Source organism: Triticum aestivum, chromosome 7B (assembly GCF_018294505.1).
Source record: "Triticum aestivum cultivar Chinese Spring chromosome 7B, IWGSC CS RefSeq v2.1, whole genome shotgun sequence".
In the NCBI taxonomy this organism is placed as follows: domain Eukaryota; kingdom Viridiplantae; phylum Streptophyta; class Magnoliopsida; order Poales; family Poaceae; genus Triticum; species Triticum aestivum.
This window is the reverse complement of record NC_057813.1, coordinates 28,578,381-28,600,620: the sequence shown is the minus strand read 5'-3', so window position 1 is coordinate 28,600,620 and position 22,240 is coordinate 28,578,381. Positions and strand designations below refer to the sequence as shown.

Below are 22,240 nucleotides of genomic sequence, written 5' to 3'. Positions count from 1 at the left end.
TTAGTTGGGGACTGTAATATATTAAAAAATGATTGCTCGCATAAATAAGAAATGCATGGAGCCTATGTTGCTCGGCCAAAGTTAGATAACTAAAGTATAGATTTAGACATGCGAATATTCAGCCATACATCGAGGACTAGTAAAAACCGAATTACCAAATTTAGATTACATATTCACACGCTGTGGGGTACTTAGAATTTCATGATGATATCCTTCGCCGCCTTTAGCTCAGCGGGCAAGAATCTAGCAATCAGCTCCTTGAGAATGGACGGGCAACTGCTCTACAGATGCTCATAACCATCACTTGCCACCATAGCCTCAAAATTGAAAGGAGAGGCAACAAACTCAAAGCAAGCTTCCTTTAGTCCAGGGCAACCATGTTGTTCAGCTAAAGCTAAGCTAGTGGCCACGGTGTCGGAGTCAATGTGGTTGCACAGCTGCTCCTCGCATATCAGTTTCAACCTCTCGACATCGTACCTGTCAGCCGCGACGAGTAAATGGCCAGCCATCACCACGTCTTCACGGGCGATCTCAAACGGTGAGTCGTCCGTGTATATGAAATGCAGCAATGATTTGAACACGTCGCTCTCCATATCGCTGATCTCTACAAGCGGATCACCGGCATTCTCCATCATGGAGCCGAAGAGCTCCGCCTTGAAGACGGAGGACCGAGCAGCAAGCACGGACCTATGGGCTAAAAGCTTCTCCCCGCCGACGTGGAAGGCGACGTCCGCACCATCCATGCTCTTTAGGAGGCCCCCGAGGTCCCGGCACATGTTGCTGGGAGGAACCACTACAAACTGTCGTTTAAGCTTTGTAATTTCCTCGCAACGGATCCCCTTCAAGACGGTGACATGGCATCTGAGGGTGAAACAGTCGTCTATGAGATGCGGCGATCCCTCCAAATCCGCCTTGCTGATAAATTTGCTGTAGCCCCATCTGGGATCTTTTGGCGTGAAGGTCTGTACGGACTTGTAGGCACGGGTGAGAGAAGGCACTGGCACCCCGGCCTTGTCGAGCACACTGAACTTGCATCTCACTTCTCACCTTGACATCCTTATCGGCACCCTCAGAATCAAGAACTAGGTAAATAGACACGAAATCGGCATCCTTGTCACCGTTGGGGCAGTAACGCACGGCCCAAGCATGGCCTCCAACGCGAAAAGGAGTAGATGTTGCCCACTTGCCGGTCTCGAGCAGGGCCTTGGTTCTGGAGTATCCCGCTATCTTGAGCGTGTATGACCTATCCTCGGCGTCAACTACGATAGCACCATCAGCAGCAGTAGCAGAAAGATTGCAGTTTTCGTCTGAGGAGGCAGTAGTTGGCGACCCACCGAAGCAGCATCGCAGCATTATGCCGCTGCCGCCCCGACCGGAGGGGTCGGCGGCTCGTACGTCTCCTCGAGGAACAACGGCAGTAGCGTCGTTATGGCCGGAGTACTTGGAAGCGAGATCCCCGCAGACCGGGAGCCGGAGGAGGCGTGGGCGGCGGGCGAGCTCCCGATCGAACTCGTCCAGCTCGTGGCGGTCAAACACCGACGGCGGCCGGCTACCGCGGTTGAGCCACCGACGCGCGCCCCGCTTGCGCGTGGCGTCAGATCTGGCGCGGCGGCAGCGCTCCGCCTCATCCCCGGAGCTACCATAACAGTCCATGGCTTTGGCAGGCTCGCCGGTGGCGAGAAATCGAGCGGGGCCGTGAGGAATCGGGGGGGGGGGGGGGGGGGGGGGGGGGGGGGGGGACGCAGCTGCGGGCGGTTGCGGGGGATAGGGTTTCGACCCGCGTTTGCCCCGCAAACCCGTAGTTATATAGCTTCGGGGGTAACGTTTGCAGGTCGCGGTAAAAATATTTATGGGCCGAACGAGTATACGGGGTCTATTCTGGCCAGCAAATTGGTTCGAGCACGTATACTCGCCGGGATTATGCGGGTTCGCACGTTATGCGGGGTCTGCTAGACATGCTCTAAAAAGAACATGATACTTATATAACAAATGAAAATTCCAAAATATTGTCATTCGAGTTTGGCCAAACTATTTCATAATTTTCCATGATATTATTTTTTACAATGGCAAGGTTGACAACAAAATTGATCTCTAAGAAAGCATAGCAAATCTGCCATGGAGGAAATTATGTTCAGAAAGGTGACATGAAAAAATTACGAGGAAAATAAAATAGAATGCACAAAATACAAACAACCACATGGAACAAATGAATTTTAGTCGCCATGTTCGTATGTAGAGTGAACAGTTGAAGCACAAAAGTATGACAACAAAATTGCCATGGAGATTCATATAAAAAATTGCCATTGTAATTAATTAAAAGTTGCCATATTTTCTATGAGAGAAAATGTCATGTACGAAAAAGTTGCCATGGTAATTAATTAAAAGTTGCCGTATTCGAGATATATTGCCATGCAACTTTCCACTGTTCCGTTTATTATGACACGCTTCATCATTGTCATATTGCTTTGCATGATCATGTAGTTGACATCATATTTGTGGTAAAGCCACCTTTATAATTCTTTCATACATGTCGCTCTTGATTCATTGCATATCCCGGTACACCGCCGGAGGCATTCACATAGAGTCATATTTTATCCTAAGTATTGAGTTGTAATCCTTGAGTTGTAAATAAATAGAAGTGTGATGATTTCCATTATTAGAGCATTGCCCTATGTGAGGAAAGGATGATGGAGACTATGATTCCCCCACAAGTCGGGATGAGACTCCGGACGAAATAAAAAAAGGAAAAAAAAAAGAGGCCAAAGAAGCCCAAATAAAAAATAAGAGAAAAAAATCTGATCCAGGAGCCGCCATGGGGGAGAACGCCGGAGCTGGTCAAAGAAGAGCTTGGTAGTGTGGGAAGGGAGGTGAGTGGACTGGAATGCTGCTAGAGTTTCGGTCTGAGTGTGGATAGGGTCCATTTTATGTGGAGTCAGGTGGGCCAGAGTGGGCCGGATCCGATATGGCGGGTGCATCCGGATGTCCCTATATCTGCCTTAGATATGTGTTGGATATGGGAACTGCAGGTCAGTCCGAACGTTTGGGGCGGTTATGGCAGGCCAGTTGGGTGACGCTTTTGCTTCCGGACATTGTCTGGACGTTTGGGATGGGTATGAGGTCCAATTGTATATGCTCCGAGGCTCGCGTGCATTTCAGTATCAACTTTGACCATTTGCTTGGTCAACAAAATATTTGTTACTTACTACCTTCGTCCTGATTTATTGGTCCCTTTCGTTTTTTGTGCCAGGTTTTGACCTTTGATTTAACTAATAAAATGTTAATACATGTAACCAAATATAATATCATTAAGAAATATGTTCAAATACGAATCTAACGATACAATTTTTGTAACATGCATTATTGTTTTCTTAGTTAAATCCATGGTCAAACTTTGACACGGAATACTAATGAGGCAATAAACCCGGACGGAGGTAGTATATATCCGCAAAAATATCAACTTTGCTCTAAGGTCTAAGAGCAACTCTAGCAGACCCGTATATGTCGCAAACCCGCAAAATTCTGGCGAGTATACGGGCTCGGTCCAATTTTCTGGCGAGAACAGAGCCCGTATACTCGCCCGGCCCATAAATATTTTTACCATGGCCCGCAAACCCTCACCCCCCAAAGCAGTATATCTACGGGTTCGCGGGGTATATGCGGGTCAAAACCCTATCCCCTGCCGCCGCGTCTCGCCGCAATTCCCCACTCTCCCGTCACATTTCTCGCCGCCAGTGAGCCCCCTTCCGCCTCCAGCCGCCATGTGGGGCCGCATGTGAAGCTCCGGCCACAGCTCTGGTGGCAGCTCCGGTGGGGGCGACGACCCTGAGCGCGAGCGGCGTGCCCGCTCGGACGGCGCGAGGAAGCGCGCGGCGAGGAAGTGGACGAACAAGGGCCTCGAGCCGCCGCCGAGCCTCCTCCTTCGTGAGACGGAGGAGTACGATCGTCGGCACTGTCGTACGCCCTCCTCGGCCGCGGGCTCGTCCTCCGCCGCGAGATCTTCCCACGCTGCAAGGTCTTCCTCTTCCGGCATAGGGCTTCTCCCCGTGAAGAGGGAGTGGTCGGAGGAGCCGGAGGAAATCGAGGTCGTCGCCGTCAAGCAGGAGCTGGAGGAGATCGAGCGTCGAGGGGTCGTCGGGCCTAAAGATTTCATGCACGATTTCGACGCGGTCGCGGCCGCCATTGCCGAACGGAGCTTGCGCGAGGATGCGGAGCGCCGGCGCCATGACGAGGAGCTCGAAGACCTCATCCTCAAGCAGGTGGTCGCGGCCAACCTTGCCGCGAAGGACAAGGACGACGAGTGGCGGCGCATCCGCGAGGAACAGAGGAAGAAGTTCATCGACCTCGTCAGCTCCGACGAGGACTGAGCTCCTCCACCGCGTCGTCCTCGGCCGCGAGCTCGTCCATTTTGGTATATTGATCTTGGCCTCGCCGCCATGAGATCCCCGACCCCCCTCTAGTAGTAGTAGAATGTAGTATGTATGATAATGTAGTATATGGTGATGAACTATGAATGATCATGTAGTATGTAATGAACTAGTGTGGTTGCAATTTCTCCCGCGAAGCAATTTTTTAAATTATACAGTTTCATATATGGGTTCTACTCTGCTGCGCACGATTTCGACCCGCAAAGCAGTTTTTTGTCGAATTGTAAACGCCTTACGCGGGGCGCGGTTTTACGGGGTCTGCTAGAGATGCTCTAAGGCTCTGCTGTAGATGCTCTAGGGCTCGCATGCATTTCAGTATCAACTTTGCTTGGTCAAAAAAAATGTTACTTATATATCAGCAAAAATACTGGTATATCATTACATTCGCGTTAGGAGCAAGTACTTTGTACGTATGATCGCAAAAAAAAAGTACTTTGTACGTACTGTACATGCTCTAAACGAATACGAGACCTTGAATACCCACGATCTCAAATTCTGTGTTCTCGATTCTAGGGTCATAACCGTAATTTACTTTCTTTTAGGAGCGCGGCTGACAGGTGGGCGCCTCCATCTCCATGTATGACGCGATGATGTGCACACTCCGGAAACATGTCCACACTCAACTCCAGTACAGTGCCCCACCCGATCTGCCGTGCCTGTATAAGCCTTTCCACCCGCGCGACGGCGAGAGCCAGACCGAGCAAAAACGGGGATGCAACCGCAGACAGAGCAAGGAGGGGGCGGCGCCGCCGCGGCGAAGGAAATGGAGGAGGAGCCGCACATTGAGCGGCTTCCCGCCGACCTCCTGGCGCACGTGCTCTTCCTCCTCTCCTCCTTCCACGATCTCGCCATGTACGTATTACTAGTTTACTACCAATCATGGACGCGCCATGATTCCCAAGCTTACGGCTCCGTTGTGTTGTGTGATGACTCGCTGATCTTTTCGTCGTCGTCAGGGCCGGGGAAGTGAGCCGGCGGTGGCGCCAGGCGGTGGGCCGGTCGCTGGCGTCCCGGCGGCGGCTGAGCTTCGCGGGGCAGCGCACGGGCGACGACTCCGCCGCACGCCTCATCCGCGCCGCCGTCAACCTCCGCGACCTCGACGTGTGAGTAGAAGTAGATTGGTGGATTGGTTCTTCGTCATATCGAAATGCATGTTCTTTCTGCATATTTTTTTTCAACCATAGTTTTTCTAACTCTGTCTTTGTGGCCGTGAATTTTGTTTGAGAAGTTCGCGGGGCTGCTGGGGCTGCCACATCACCGACGGAGGGCTGCTGCAGATCTCCACGGCGGAGTGCGTCGGCAAGCTGACGGCGATCTCGCTGTGGGGATTGGCCGGGATCACTGACAAGGGCGTCGTTAGTCTGGTAAATATATACTCCTTTGTTTTCTCTTGTTCCTTTTTTGATGCAACTGCTTGGTTGTGTTCTTCTGCAACCTTGATATGTTGGTCACATCACTTGTACTGTAGCACAAGGATTTCAGTATGGAACTGTGAAGTCGCAGGATGCCGTCATATATTTATTAAGCCAGAGCTTTCGTGATAATGCGCTGTCAGATCAAGTAATTTATCTCATGGTTACCATTGTAACAATTCATTGTTCAGGTCGGACGATCGCAGTAGCTTTCCATTCTGAACCATCCAAAATGTTTAATTCAGTTTTTACTCTTCCATGAACAGCACAAATACATGCTTAAAACCTCTTAATCATGCTTATTTTTCTCATAAATACTCATTCATTTCATTTATATAATATAAGAAAATGCCGTTTTGGTTATAATCTGTTTGTTAAGATGTCCGTGCAAGTATCGAGAGAACAGGTTTTTTTCGTTTTGTTTCTGTTACGAGTCGAATGAGCTTTACATATGGATCGAAGGGAGTACTAGTATACTCTGGGTTAACTTATCAAATATTTTGTCAATGTGGGTTTTTTCAACCCCTTCGCAGGTTTCAAGAGCCCATTCTTTGCAGCATCTCAATATTGGTGGAACATTTATCACCGATGAATCATTGTATGCAGTTGCGAATAACTGTACGAATCTGAAGGTACTACTATGTTTTAATTTCTAAAATTTAGGCCTTGAGAGGGGTGCAGGAGTGCCTTGAGGCCTCATGCATGATACGAACATAGTCAAACTTCATTTAAGCAGTATCCAAAGCATGAAAAACTGAAGCCATTATTAAAAAAGAACATATGACCCAGTCTGTTAGAGTGTTCCAACATACTTTGAATTTTCAGCATCAGTTTTGCTGTTCAGGCTGCGTGCACGCAAGCACTGACGGGCCGAGTTTTCTTGTGCAGAGCATCATGCTGTGGAGCTGCCGCCATGTCACGGCGGCCGGCCTGGTGGCGCTGGTGAGCAAGTGCCCCGAGCTGGCGTGCATCAACGTCGGCGGGATGAGGGTGTCGCCGGAGAGCTTCGCCGGCCTGCTCTCCATCAGCCCTGCTCTGAGGATCAGGTCCGTCCCGGAGATCGTCAACGCCAGCGTGCAGGTTTCATGAAGGAAAATGCGCTGCCGTAATCCAGTGGTTCAGGGAACTGAAAATACAAAGATTCACAAGAGGAATTTATGGCGTTTTTTATTCCTGGTGTGCTCATGCTCTGTCTGTATGTGACTTGTGCTACAACAAATAAAAATTGGGGTTGCCCGTCCATAGCCCACCATATATTTTTCCATCAAAATCATGCACCTATTTGTGATCGGTGGATCTTTCTGAGCACGATTATAACCACTAGGGATTCAAAAAAATAATGCTCAGAAATACTTGCTTGCGGGCGTGCTTTAGTTTGAATTTTGTTTGCTTAGGTACAACTCCTTAAACACATCAATGTATGTGATCTCACCATCCACTTCATAATAAAGAATCGGAAATGTTAACGCCCACACATGTGGGCGTTCACCATCTCGACCACACGCATCCATCGCCGTCAGTACGTTCTGCACGAATCTTGACACAGTCTGGTCGATTTTCTGTGCCACGTAGGACAAGGCGTGTGTGTGGTGCGTGAGACAGGTCGCCCGCACGCCGGTTGCCCCTCCGCGGTCAGCGGTTGCCACCCGGGGGCGTGCGGTGGAACTGCCATGCGCCCGCACGCCCCGCGCCGACCGTGGTTGACGTCAAACACGTCGCGCACTTCGCCCCCCCTCCCTGTCACGGTTTCATTTCCTCATCCCCGCAGTCACTCGCACAACCCACTTCGCATTTCAAATCATTGGGGGAGAAGTCGAGGGGAGAAGGCGACGGCGGAGGCGGAAGAGTCGACGGTGTTCGCGGCCGTCGGTGGTGCTCGCCGGAGCACCTGCAGATTGAAGGTAATGCTCGCTCCCACTCTCGCAATCCTTGCCTGCATTTTCCCCCCTTCCCTCCCCGTTCGATGCTTCGCTCGAGATTCATAGGGATTCAGGCGATTTGGCGATGCGTGGGTGTTCCCGCCTGCGGCGGAGTCCTGTGCTTGCCGTTTTTGGTGGCACTGGGCAGTTTCGTCGCCGCCGCGGCGGCGGTCTCGCTGGTGTGGTTTTGCCTGTCCAGAGACACACACTGGTTGTGCCTTGGGATTGGGCCGTTGTTTTCCGGTCTGTTGGTTGCGCATTGATTCGAATTGGTATTTGTGATCAGTTCAGGGAGAATTTTGAGGAATTTCAAGTCATTACAGTTGCCATTGAACCCTAGACCTAGTTTAGTGTTTCTGAAACTGCAGTATGAAGGCAAACCTGGTAGCTTGAGTACCTATCATGAGTGTATGGGAAACTAACTTCCTGAATGACTGTTGTAGTTGCCACAAACATGTTTTCCCATGCGGCAACTAATTTATTGAATGACTGTGATAGTTGCCACAAACATGCTTTCCCATGTGGCAACTAATTTCCTGAATTACTGTGATAGTTGCCACAAACATACTTTTCCATGTGGCAACTAATTTCCTGACTTACTATGATAGTTGACACAAACATGCTTTTCCATGTGGCAACTAATTTCCTGAAAATAATGTGATAGTTGCCACACTGTATGAATTGTAAAGTGTAGTTAATTGGTAGTCACTGCATTTTCAGCAACCAATTGCACTTGATGGCAACTAATCTGCACATCAAATGTGTCTGTTGCCACCTGGATAGTATATTCTTGTGGCAAATAGAATGTGAACACACCTTGTCTGTTGCCATATTGTAGACAGGATAATGTGGTAATTTAGCTTCATAACATGGAAACTAATTTGCAAACCAATTGTGTCAGATGCCATACATATGCTTCTCATGTGGCAACAATTTTGTCTGACCACAGTATGTCTGTTGCCATATTACAGTCAGTATAGGGTATAATGTGGCAAATTCATTGTACGGCAGACGCAATTTTCGTGTTTTACCATGATGATTTGCGATATCTGAACACACTGTGGCAATTTTTCTGGTTCTTCATTAGATGTTTTTCATTGTTTTCTGTATTATGTGTTACATTTTAACATGGCAATTTCAACCAAGCACATTTTTGCCGCTGAACACATGGCAACTCATTTGGTGTGTTTAGGACAGGGTGTGAGCTGCCACATGTTAGGCTTTGTGCAGTGGAGGATTCTGTGACTTTCAATAAGTACTATATTGTGCTAACATGGCAACTTTAACATTTTGTTTTTAAGTGCATTTACGATCTGTACAATTTTTCAAATGTAACCAATGTGCTTAATTGCCACATTTATGTTTTCGACAATCACAGGGGGTGCGTGCATGTTCATGCGATATTTTGCATTCACTAGTTGACATTTTCTGTTATGTGGCAACTGCTTATGTCCCTGCATTCTGTTTTCATTTCCACCATGACAATTTGGTTTGTTCCTACCTCAGCAGAATGGCTCGCGTTCATCGTCAGAACGATGATGATGATTTCATGGATCCACCACAGCATAATCGGGCAACTGGACGGAGAAAAGAGGGCGATGAGGTAACTGTCCACACACCCCTCCTCCTCGTGCATATGTTATTGGTTGCCACCTCGAGCTTTGCAGTCATCTTGTCATGAACTAAAATTTCATGACAGTGCAAAACATGGCAACAACTGATTCTTTTTGTCTATTTTTCGCAGAAGAAGAAATGTATTCGCAACAGAGCCTCCCAAGAACAACTGACTACATTGACTGACAGATTTACCGACGATCAGAAGGGAGCTGCTGCTGAGATGGGTATGCAGGCTCTGATGAATGTCCGGTGCACGAATCTTGTCAACCATGTATGCGACTGGCTTGGTGAGATTTACGACCCCGCCTCTAGGGAATTTGTGATTCCGGGACGTGGAAGACTACCGTTGAACGAGGAATCTGTATTCTGCACTTTGGGTGTGCCTCGTGGACAGATCAAAGTCCCGTACGAGGTCAATAATGGATCAAGGAAGCGTTGTTCCCCCCTTTGTTTCTTGGGTTGGAATCCATGCCGAACACGTCTGTACTGGCAGATTCGCTGCAGGCCATGACAACCCATGGAGATGTTTTTAAGATGAAGCTACTCATGTACCTCATCTCAGCTATTTTCGCGCCGACCACTTTTCTTCGCCCAAGCAACAAATGCTTCCCCATCCTGGTGAATGATCCATCTTTACTACTTTATTTTCCTTTGACCTTTTTGCTCCGATGTCATGTGTAAAGCTAGTCACTGCCAGTGTTTTTTGATGTTTTTTTCCATTCGATTTCTGATGCGGCAACTCGTTGTCCTGAAATTTTGTGCGGTGCAGGCAAAACTGGAAGATGTGAAGAACATGAATTGGTGTAAGTTCATAACCGACTTCCTGCACGACGCATTCTCAAACAAGATGTACCAAAAGGGTTGTCGACTGCATTTAATGGTATTTTTTTACGAGTCTTTTCTGTGAACACTCTTTTTTAACACCCTTTTATTCATGCATGGCAACCTGATCATAACAAGATGGCAACTGCCATCATATTATGATGGCAACTGCCATCATTACAATGTGGCAACTGCCATCATTACAATGTGGCAACTGCCATCATTACAATGTGGCAACTGCCATCATTACAATGTGGCAACTGTCATCATTACAATATGGCAACTGCCAACATTACAATATGGCAACTGCCATTACATTATGATGGCAATTAGCACACACAGATGGCAACTTCTTCTTTTTCTGTTTTTCATGCACTTCAACTTGATTATCATGGGAACACAGATTATCCTGTTTTTTCCGCAAAGTACCATGATGGCAACTGCTATTTTATTTCTTTTCAAAATTGTTGTACATCAGCTCATGTACGTCGACTGTCTTAATCTGTCCACCGTGGATTTCACTGGGACAGGAGGCCCGCCGCCTACGCACAAGTTTGCTGTTTCTGCATGGACTATCAACGCTGTCAAGGTTGTGCTTGCTGCAGACAGTGTAACTGATACCAAATATGGAAAACTGCAGGTTAGTTTTGGTTTCATTCTCTACACGGCATGCTTACAAATTTGACATGCGACAACCGTCTATGGTTCACAAGAGATGACTATCTTTGTTAGCCATGGCTGTCTGCGCATGGTATCCATGTCTCACTCCACATGGCAACTCTATCGTTCGTGCTGAAACTTACATTCGCGTCTTTTTTTTCCATTTTTACAACACATGAACTGCTAGTCGGTGTTCGTCATTCTCTCTCTTACATCCTAGCTTTTTTTTGTTTTTTCCAACTGATGGCCAAGCATGCTATAGACTACAGCGTGTTTGGGGGGCCTCAAAACTTTGGAAAGTGGATGGACGTGCACTCAGCTCCGTCTTGCCCTACTGAGGTAATCAAAAGATCTACATCTATCGTTTTGCCTTGGATTATTTTTGATGTCGCGCAAGTGACTGTAATATGGGTGGTTATTTCTCCTTCTTTGTTCCCTGCACAGGCGAGGGCACCTGTTGAGCATCTAATTGGGCAGTTTGCATCTGGAATGACCGGCTTGCTCGGGAAGTTAGTTGAGGGGTGGACGTCTCTTAGTGGCTCTGACAGTGACGCGGTTGCGAGGCAGTTCACTTCATTTGTCCCAGAACGGACACATCGGCCAACTGGTTGTCGTGGCCGGTATGACTACAACAATTCCCAAGAGCTTGCTGACACACAAGATGAACTAGATGGAGACGCTGGTCTTAGCAAGGATGACGACGATGACATGGAGAACACGGAAGAGGACACCGATGATGATGAACATGCTGAAGTTCGTGCAGGTGCTAACAAGGGGAAAGATGCACCAGATGTCCCCCCACCGGAGAAAGTCAAAGAACATATGGCTGCGAGAGGCAAGGGGGTGTTGCCATGAAAGAGGGGGAGGGCTCCAGAGGATGTTGGGCAGGGATCTCTTGGCAAGAGGTCTAGGACTGATCCCGTAGCTGCCAGGAGGAGGTTCGACTTTAATTTTAGTTTTTTGCTTTGTCTATATTTTTTGGAACAGAATGATCCCCTTTTGCACTTGATTTTACTAAGCGCGGCAATGGGTATGCTGTGTGACAATTGCCACCTTTTTTTCCTCCATCTTTCACGTGCAGGGAGGCGACAGCTGGTGGACGAGCAGTTACGAAGAAACAGGCACCAACGCCAGCCCGTGCTCCTGCTCGGTTGAACAAAGGTGCCCCTATTTCTGGTGACACCCCTTCCACTAGGTCATCTCCTCGTACAATGACGTCCAACACCGGGCATCCTGTCGTGTTGCCAGACCTGAGAAAGCCAGTCAAGAAGTAGGTTTTCCATGCGCTTTCATTGGCATAGTGCTATATTTTTTGTTTTTTCAATGCATCCGTTCAGCTTGTCACATGGGCTTTTGTCATCATCCCCATATGGCAACTGCTGTTTTTCAAAATGATTTTCCTTCCCTTTTATGAGTGCATGGCAACTCCTACTTATTTTTACATGGCAACTGCTATCTAGGCCAAATGGCAACTCTCACTGTACCCTACATGGCAACTGCCATCTTTTCCATTGGCTTGTGTGCTCATCCCATACCTAGTTTTAAAATTGCATTACTGGCAGATCAGACATTTTTAGCATTCTTCAAGTTGGCCAACATGGCAACTATTGATGGACTTGCATGGCAACTGCTAACTATGCCACATGGCAACTCATATTCCCCTCACATGGCAACTACCAGCTTTTCTACTTATTTTTCATTTTTTTAGATTTCTACCATGGCAAACATTCTTTGTTCATTTTTAATACCTTTTTAATGTGCTTTCATTTTTGCAGGGTGAAGAAGACTACTGCACGCGGGGCCAAGCATATCATTAGGGACCCACTCGAACGCCTTCATTCAAAGTTGTCAACAGGGGGCAACTCAGACGTTCATGAGGCGCTAGGTGACAAAACTGCTGCTGCACCGTCAACTGTTCCCACTAACTCTGATGCAAGTGGCCGACCATCTCCGCCTGCTATAGATGTGCAGGCTAGAACAACGGGCATCCGTACATCGGGGAGTGACGAGTCGGTGTCTGCCAGGACAGCTAAAATATTGCCCACTCTTCTGGCAATGAAGGATGCTGCTGTGAGCCATGCCACCCCATCAGGAAGTGTTGAAGTAGATGCCCCCGAGACCAACCTAAGCAAGGAAGATTCCCGATCGTCTGACACTGATTCCAAGCGCGTGCGTGGTGGCACTCCTGTGCCCACGATAGAAGTTGCTGAGGCGGCAGTTCATAATGATATGCCATCTGCAGGTGAGAGTCTTGGCACAATAGCTCCAGCTCTTAGTGGTGCAGATATTGCTCAGGCCACTGTTCCGCGCGCTGGTCTTCCACCTAGGTGTCATAGCCCCCGCAAGCAATCAACAGTCGTATCCAACGCACCAGCTGCAGCTAGGAGCAGCTGAGATGAGTCTGGTTACGTCCATGCGTCCACATTGTTCCCGCCAACTGCCAAAAGCAATGTTATGGAGAAACCAGAAGACCAGAGTACAACTGATGCAGGTGCCAAGCCGGGCACGAGTGATGAACGTGAACATCCGGAGTAGACTGCGCCTTTACCCGCAGTGGAAATCCCCAGCTTAAATCTGCACACTTCCAAACTCTCAATCAACATCGGTGTCCCCTACATCCCCAACAAGAGGATTGTCAACAAATCTACGCCCGTCACCACTGACAGCACGCCCCGCCCTATTGACAAGCCTGATGATTCTGCAGCGGTTGATTCAGATATGTTTGTTGATCTTTCACCATTGGATTCTGCCCCGCAAGTTGTTCGCGGTCCGGCCAGTAGGCATGAGAGGCACTCAATGGCCTTCACCCCACCGAGCTTCAGCCTTGGCGTCAGTCAAGATCAACCAGTGGCTCAAGATCCTATGCCAGTTGCCTTTGCTTTTCCGAGAGGCATGCCCACAATGATGGCGCAGCCAATGGTTGAGGGCAGGAAGGCTGTCAAGTTCGCTGAGCCGATCGTCCAAGGTACATTTTCTTCTGCGTTTATATTTTTTCTTTTATACACCTGTGCAGTATGACTTTTATCCCAATCAATTTTTTCCTTTTTTTTGGTTTCTCATATGTGATGGCAACTGACATGTGATGAGATGGCAATCGAATTTACTGCACCATCTCACCTACATTTTTGTTGCCATGCTGTAGTTTCCATTAGGGCAAGCACATTTTTGCACTGGTGTTGATAAAACATGGCAAGTGTACTTGTTCTCACATGGCAACTATAACACTCTATATATTTGTATTTGGACTTGCTGCAGCATGTCACCTGCATTTTTTGTTTCCATGCTGCATTTCTCATCCGGCAACCACATGGCAACTGGAGTTGGAACAACATGGCAACTGCAGTTGCCTTAACATGGCAATTACAGTGCAAAAGACACCTGGGAACTGGATTTGCCTTCACATGGCAACTGGAGTACGCACAACATGGCAACTGCAGTTGCTTTCACATGGCAAATACAATGCAATACACCTGGCAACTGGATTTCCTTTCACATGGCAACTCCCCAATTTTTGTATCTACATTACATATCATGCACCTTTTTCTATTCGCTCTACTTTTGTTTTGTTTTTCAGGTATCCTAAACCACATTTTCATCCTTGCAGGCACCCTTGAGGAGATTTCACCGTCTCTTGATGAAGCTTACCGTAGGATTGAGGAGTCAGCATTGCAGAGGAGGTCCTCACGAGGTCAGGGGCAATCAAGTTCCAATGTGCCTGCAGATACGGTATCTGAGGATACCATTAGGAGTGCCACCCCTGGTTCTGTGAGGCAGCAGAGGGTAGTTCACCCACCCCCCGTGGAAGACTACGAGCCTGAAGTCAGGGCCACGAAGGAACAGACCCAGTTGTACGATATTGTCAAGCGATTTGGTAATGCGAGGGCCAGCAGCAAGCACATGAAGGAACTGAAAGCGTAAATGACCTCACCACATAATCTCTCATTTTGCCTTGCTCTTTTTTACCATTCACCTTCTTTGTACTTTCTAGACATGATCCACTTTATGTTTTAGTTCTTTCTCTTTTTACTTAGTAGACATGATACTTTCATGCTATATCGTTTTCATACAGCTCATGTTTGGACAGAACCAAGGTTATTCAATGCGAATCGACGTACGTCGACCTAGGTGATATTGCTGAGTCCATGAGACCAAACGGTAAAATGTCGACGAATGTAGTTGCGTGCGGGATTGACTACATCAACAAGCATATGGATATGTCTCCCGACAAAACAATCATGCATTACAGTGTGACCTGCAAAATATGGGATGGTGACTTCCACCACAAAATCCCGAGGAAGAATTTTGCTCAACACGGTGAATTCAAGTTCACAGTGAAGAAATATGTGAGTTCTCCTTCCCTTTTTGCACTTTTTTCACATGGAATGGTTTTTTGCCATCATCTGCACTTTTTGTTCATGTGCCAGATGTTTCATGTGGCATCAGTTGTCGTGCAAACTAATTTTTCGATTTTTTGCATCCCGTGCAAACTATGTGGCAACTTCAAAGTAAAATACACGGCAAATTTTGTTCATACATGGACGGCAACTTTTCTTGTCCCTCTGTTGTTCTTCATGTGAACTCTGCTTCTCATTTCCTTCACTTTTACATGCAGGTCATGTTCCCCATGTTCCAGGAGTTTGCACCACATGACTCACACGACAAGTGTGGTCACCACTATGCGATCTGTCTTGACCTGAAGAACCAACGCTTTGAGGTGCTTGATTCAATGCGTTCGGCAGCTGATGCAAACCTTACTTCGTATGCTGAATTCTTCATCAACAACGTCAAAGAGTCATGGAACCGTCACTACGAAAACTCAAAGGTCAAGATCAGACATTTCCCAATTGAGTACGTGGCGACCACGAATCAAGGGAACACGTAATTTCCTACCCCCCTCCTCCATGTTGTTACATCTGAATTGAAGTTTATCATTTGTATGTCTGTCCTTTTTGTGAGTTCACCTTATTCTTTTTCTTGTGTAGGACGGACTGTGGCTTTCACACGTTGGAATACTTTGCAAAGTGGGAAGGTAGACTTGTCCCCGCTGTCACAGCTGCAATGGTCGTTGAGCTCCGGAAAATTTACACATGGAACTGGTTGACAAATGAAGATTTCAACAAGCGGTCCAGAGCATGCGAGTTCATGGAGGAAGCTGTGAAGAAAGTCATCAAGAAGTACAAGTGATCACGTGGCGTTACACACCTGACGCATACCTTACATTCTGTTGCTGAGGAATGTAAGGTACTATCTTTTGTTTCTTTGTCAAAACTATGTTCGTGTGCTTGTTACGACTGCAACCCCGCGTAGCCTAGTATGTAGTGGTGGTGTGTGAGCGAGATTTGAATATTTTCTGTAATATATGTGTGGATGTGAACCTATTTAGGTGTGACAGCAGATACGTTTTATGTTTATCATTATTATTATGGTTTCATCATTTTGTAGCAACAATTTGCTGCTACTAGTGCGTCTATGATGTTTTAAAACATGGCAAAATGTAGTTCATTAGATATGGTTAGTGAAAGTCATCATCGTTTTTCATTCGGCGATGAGTCATTACAAATACCATGTCATATTGCAGTACAGCTAACATGGCAGATTCAGTGCAAACAACACAGTAGATTCGGCATAATTAACATGGTAGATCTAGTACAATTAACATGGCAGATCCAGTACAATTAACATGGCAGATCCAGTACAAAATATTATGGCAGATCTAGTACAAAATATCATGGCAGATCCAGTACAAAATAGCATGGCAGATTAACTACACATAACATGGCAGATTAAGTACCCATAACATAGAAACTGCATTTATCCATTCAACGTGTTTTCCTTCAACTTCTGATGCCCCTCAAGAGTCATTCTCCCAACTTAACAAAAAATTCACAACATCTAGGTTACAAAACAAAATGTCCACAAGGACCATGTCACAGCGCCCCAATGTTGCTTACGGATTGCCTGTCCCTTTCTTTGTTTTCTTGTGTTTTGCTTGAATCTCCAATCCTGATTTGTATCTTATCTTTTTTGGACGCCCCTTTTTGATGGAACGGGACGGGTTCCTGACCTGGGTTTGTGTGCTTGCTGTTCCAGATCCTATCTCCGAGTTTTCTGTAGATGGCCCCGTGGACGAAGGCACACTTGACATGCGAGGGAACCGGTGTAAGACTTCCTCAGCTTTCCTCTTCTTGATCTCATTAAGCTCTCTTTTTTTTCAGGGCCTTCCTGTGTTTTTCTGCAACTCTCACTGTCTCATCACTATTGCATGCTTCATCAATTAGCTCAGCATAGTTCTTTGTCAGCACAACGTGCCTCACGGCTTCCATGGTTGACTCCAGTCTCTCGTCATGCACAGCCAGAACTGCATTTGTTGTTTGCGGCACCAACTAGTCGTCAGCGTCCCAAGTCCATCGCCGCCTTATGAAATGGCGGGGCATCTGTGTCACTATGTTCTGTTGGAAATATGCCCTAGAGGCAATAATAAAAGGATTATTATTATATTTCTTTGTTCATGATAATTGTCTTTTATTCATGCTATAACTGTATTATCCGGAAATCGTAATACACGTGTGAATACATAGACCACAATATGTCCCTAGTGAGCCTCTAGTTGACTAGCTCGTTGTGATCAACAGATAGCCATGGTTTCCTGGCTATGGACATTGGATGTCGTTGATAACAGGATCAAATCATTAGGAGAATGATGTGATGGACAAGACCCAATCCTAAGCATAGCACAAAGGTCGGTTAGTTCGTTTGCTAGAGCTTTTCCAATGTCAAGTATCTCTTCCTTAGACCATGAGATCGTGTAACTCCCAGATACCGTAGGAGTGCTTTGGGTGTACCAAACGTCACAACGTAACTGGGTGACTATAAAGGTGCATTACAGGTATCTCCGAAAGTGTCTGTTGGGTTGACACGGGTCGAGACTGGGATTTGTCACTCCGTGTTACGGAGAGGTATCACTGGGCCCACTCGGTAGTGCATCATCATAATGAGCTCAAGGTGGCCAAGTGTCTGGTCACGGGATCATGCATTACGGTACGAGTAAAGTGACTTGCCGGTAACGAGACTGAACGAGGTATTGGGATACCGACGATCGAGTCTCGGGCATGTAACGTACCGATTGACAAAGGGAATTGCATACGGGGTTTGATCGAATCCTCGACATCGTGGTTCATCCGATGACAACATCGAGGAGCATGTGGGAGCCAACATGGGTATCCAGATCCCGCTGTTGGTTATTGACCTGAGGTCGTCTCGGTCATGTCTGCATGTCTCCCGAACCCGTAGGGTCTACACACTTAAGGTTCGGTGACGCTAGGGTTATCAGGAAGACAAGTATGTGATTACCGAATGTTGTTCGGAGTCCCGGATGAGATCCCGGACGTCACGAGGAGTTCCGGAATGGTCCGGAGGTAAAGATTTATATAAGGAAAGTGGTTAAACGGACACCGGAAAGTTTCGGTGGCATACCGGTATTGTACCGGGGCCACCGGAAGGGTTCCGGGGGTCCACCGGGTGGGGCCACCCCTCCCGGGGGGGCCACATGGGCTGTGTGGGAGAGGGAGCCAGCCCCTAGTGGTCTGGGCGCGCCTCCCCACCTAGGCCCATGCGGCTAGGGCAAGGGGAGGGGAAACCCTAAAGGGGGCGCCCCCTAGCTTGGGGGGCAAGCCACCCCTTTTCCCTCTCCCTTTGGCCGCCGCCCCCCTCTAGGGTTTCCCCTAGAGGGCCGGCCCCCTTGCCCCTCTCCTCCTATATATAGAGGGGTGAGGGGAGGGCTGCAACAACACAAGCCAAGGCGCAGCCCCTCCCCTCCCCAACACCTCTCCTCCTCCGTACGTGCTTGGCGAAGCCCTGTCGGAGTACTGCTGCACCAACTGCACCACGCCGTCGTGCTGCCATTGGAGCTGTCTTCCTCATCCTCTCCTTCCTCCTTGCTGGATCAAGACGGAGGAGACGTCGTCCGTCCCGTACGTGTGTTGAACGCGGAGGTGCTGTCCGTTCAGCACTTGGTCATCGGTGATCCGAATCACGACGAGTACGACTCCATCATCACCATCCCCTTGAACGCTTCCGCACTCGATCTACAAGTGGTATGTAGATGCAAACTCACTCCCTTGACTCGTTGCTTAGATGAACTCATAGATGGATCTTGGTGAAACCGTAGGAAAATTTTTAATTTTCTGCAACGTTCCCCAACAGTGGCATCATGAGCTAGGTCTATGCGTAGTTCTCTTTGCACGAGTAGAACACAATTTTGTTGTGGGCGTGGATCTTTTCAACTTGCTTGCCGCTACTAGTCTTATCTTGCTTCAGCGGTATTGTGGGATGAAGCGGCCCGGACCAACCTTACACGTACGCTTACGTGAGACCGGTTCCACCGACTGACATGCACTAGTTGCATAAGGTGGCTGGCGGGTGTCTGTCTCTCCCACTTTAGTTGGAGCGGATTCGATGAAAAGGGTCCTTATGAAGGGTAAATAGAAGTTGACAAGATCACGTTGTGGTTATTCGTAGGTAAGAAAACGTTCTTGCTAGAACCCAATTGCAGCCACGTAAAAGATGCAACAACAATTAGAGGACGTCTAACTTGTTTTTGCAGCGATTGTCATGTGATGTGATATGGCCAGAAGTTGTGATGAATGATGAATGATATATTGTGATGTATGAGATCATGTTCTTGTAATAGGAATCACGACTTGCATGTCGATGAGTATGACAACCGGCAGGAGCCATAGGAGTTGTCTTTATTTTTGTATGACCTGCGTGTCATCGAAGAACGCCATGTAAACTACTTTACTTTATTGCTAAACGCGTTAGTCATAGAAGTAGAAGTAGTCGTTGGCGTGACAACTTCATGAAGACACGATGATGGAGATCATGATGATGGAGATCATGGTGTCATGCCGGTGACAAGATGATCATGGAGCCCCGAAGATGAAGATCAAAGGAGCTATATGATATTGGCCATATCATGTCACTACTTTATATAATTGCATGTGATGTTTATTATGTTTATGCATCTTGTTTACTTAGGACGACGGTAGTAAATAAGATGATCCCTTATAACAATTTCAAGAAAGTGTTCCCCCTAACTGTGCACCGTTGCTAAAGTTCGTCGTTTCGAAGCACCACGTGATGATCGGGTGTGATAGATCCTTACGTTCACATACAACGGGTGTAAGACAGTTTTACACATGCAAAAACACTTAGGGTTAACTTGACGAGCCTAGCATGTACAGACATGGCCTCGGAACACGAAGACCGAAAGGTCGAACACGAGTTGTATGGAAGATACGATCAACATGAGAATGTTCACCGATGATGACTAGTCCGTCTCACGTGATGATCGGACACGGCCTAGTCGACTCGGATCGTGTAACACTTAGATGACTAGAGGGATGTCTAATCTGAGTGGGAGTTCATTCAATAATTTGATTAGATGAACTTAATTATCATGAACTTAGTCTAAAACCTTTTGCAAATATGTCTTGTAGATCAAATGGCCAACGCTCATGTCAACTTGAACTTCAACGCGTTCCTAGAGAAAACCAAGCTGAAAGATGATGGCAGCAACTATACGGGCTGGGTCCGGAACTTGAGGATCATCCTCATAGCTGCCAGGAAACAATATGTCCTAGAAGGACCGCTAGGTGACGCTCCCGTCCCAGAGAACCAAGACATTATGAATGCTTGGCAGTCTCGTGCTGATGATTACTCCCTCGTTCAGTGCGGCATGCTTTACAGCTTAGAACCGGGGCTCCAAAAGCGTTTTGAGCATCACGGAGCATATGAGATGTTCGAAGAGCTGAAACTAGTTTTCCAAGCTCACGCCCGGGTCGAGAGATATGACATCTCTGACAAGTTCTATAGTTGTAAGATGGAGGAAAATAGTTCTGTCAGTGAGCACATACTCAAGATGTCTGGGTTGCACAACCGTATGACCCAGCTGAATATTAACCTCCCTGATGAGGCAGTCATTGACAGAATCCTTCAGTCGCTCCCACCAAGCTACAAGAGCTTTGTGATGAACTACAATATGCAGGGGATGGTAAAGACCATTCCTGAAGTATTTTCTATGCTGAAGTCAGCAGAGGTTGAAATCAAGAAAGAACATCAAGTGTTGATGGTCAATAAGACCACTAAGTTCAAGAAGGGCAAGGGTAAGAAGAACTTCAAGAAGGACGGCAAGGAGGTTGCCGCGCCCGGTAAGCCAGTTGCCGGGAAGAAGTCAAAGAATGGACCCAAGCCTGAGACTGAGTGCTTTTATTGCAAGGGGAAGGGTCACTGGAAGCGGAACTGCCCCAAATACTTAGCGGATAAGAAGGCCGGCAACACTAAAGGTATATTTGATATACATGTAATTGATGTGTACCTTACCAGTACTCGTAGTAACTCCTGGGTATTTGATACCGGTGTCGTTGCTCATATTTGTAACTCACAGCAGGAGCTGCGGAATAAGCGGAGACTGGCGAAGGACGAGGTGACGATGCGCGTCGGGAATGGTTCCAGAGTCGATGTGATCGCCGTCGGCACGCTACCTCTACATTTACCCACGGGATTAGTTTTGAACCTTAATAATTGTTATTTAGTGCCAAGTTTGAGCATGAACATTGTATCTGGATCTCGTTTAATACGAGATGGCTACTCATTTAAGTCTGAGAATAATGGTTGTTCGATTTATATGAGAGATATGTTTTATGGTCATGCTCCGATGGTCAATGGTTTATTCTTAATGAATCTCGAGCGTAATACTACACATATTCATAGCGTGAATACCAAAAGATGTAAAGTTGATAACGATAGTCCCACATACTTGTGGCACTGCCGCCTTGGTCACATTGGTGTCAAGCGCATGAAGAAGCTCCATGCTGATGGACTTTTAGAGTCTCTCGATTATGAATCATTTGACACATGCGAACCATGCCTCATGGGCAAGATGACCAAGACTCCGTTCTCCGGAACAATGGAGCGAGCAACCAACTTGTTGGAAATCATACATACCGATGTGTGCGGTCCAATGAGTGTTGAGGCTCGCGGAGGATATCGTTATGTTCTCACTCTCACTGATGACTTGAGTAGATATGGGTATGTCTACTTAATGAAACACAAGTCTGAGACCTTTGAAAAGTTCAAGGAATTTCAGAATGAGGTAGAGAATCAACGTGACCGAAAGATAAAATTCCTACGATCAGATCGTGGAGGAGAATACTTAAGTCACGAATTTGGTACACACTTAAGGAAATGTGGAATCGTTTCACAACTCACGCCGCCTGGAACACCTCAGCGTAACGGTGTGTCCGAACGTCGTAATCGCACTCTATTAGATATGGTGCGGTCTATGATGTCTCTTACCGATTTACCACTATCATTTTGGGGATACGCT

At 47.2% G+C, this 22,240-nt stretch overlaps 1 protein-coding gene and 1 pseudogene across 1 annotated transcript; one reads left to right on the top strand and one right to left on the bottom strand.

Annotated features, from left to right (window-relative positions):
* Positions 1-173: 173 nt before the first annotated feature.
* LOC123157596 (BTB/POZ and MATH domain-containing protein 1-like) lies at positions 174-1,653 on the bottom strand (annotated as a pseudogene).
* Positions 1,654-5,187: 3,534 nt separating this feature from the next.
* Positions 5,188-16,038, top strand: LOC123157595 (F-box protein At5g67140-like). Its single transcript, XM_044575866.1, has 9 exons — positions 5,188-5,276; positions 5,381-5,527; positions 5,653-5,788; positions 6,370-6,468; positions 6,725-6,916; positions 9,500-9,643; positions 15,467-15,521; positions 15,594-15,732; positions 15,837-16,038. Exons 1-9 carry the CDS (start codon positions 5,188-5,190, stop codon positions 16,036-16,038), a joined length of 1,203 nt encoding a protein of 400 aa, XP_044431801.1.
* Positions 16,039-22,240: the final 6,202 nt, after the last annotated feature.

Coding starts and splice junctions, on each gene's coding strand:
- LOC123157595 (XM_044575866.1), top strand. CDS start 5,188: ATGGAGGAGGAGCCGCACATTGAGCGGCTTCCCGCCGACCTCCTGGCG. Junction 5,528..5,652: donor AACCTCCGCGACCTCGACGT/GTGAGTAGAAGT, acceptor TTGTTTGAGAAG/TTCGCGGGGCTGCTGGGGCT. Junction 5,789..6,369: donor ACAAGGGCGTCGTTAGTCTG/GTAAATATATAC, acceptor ACCCCTTCGCAG/GTTTCAAGAGCCCATTCTTT.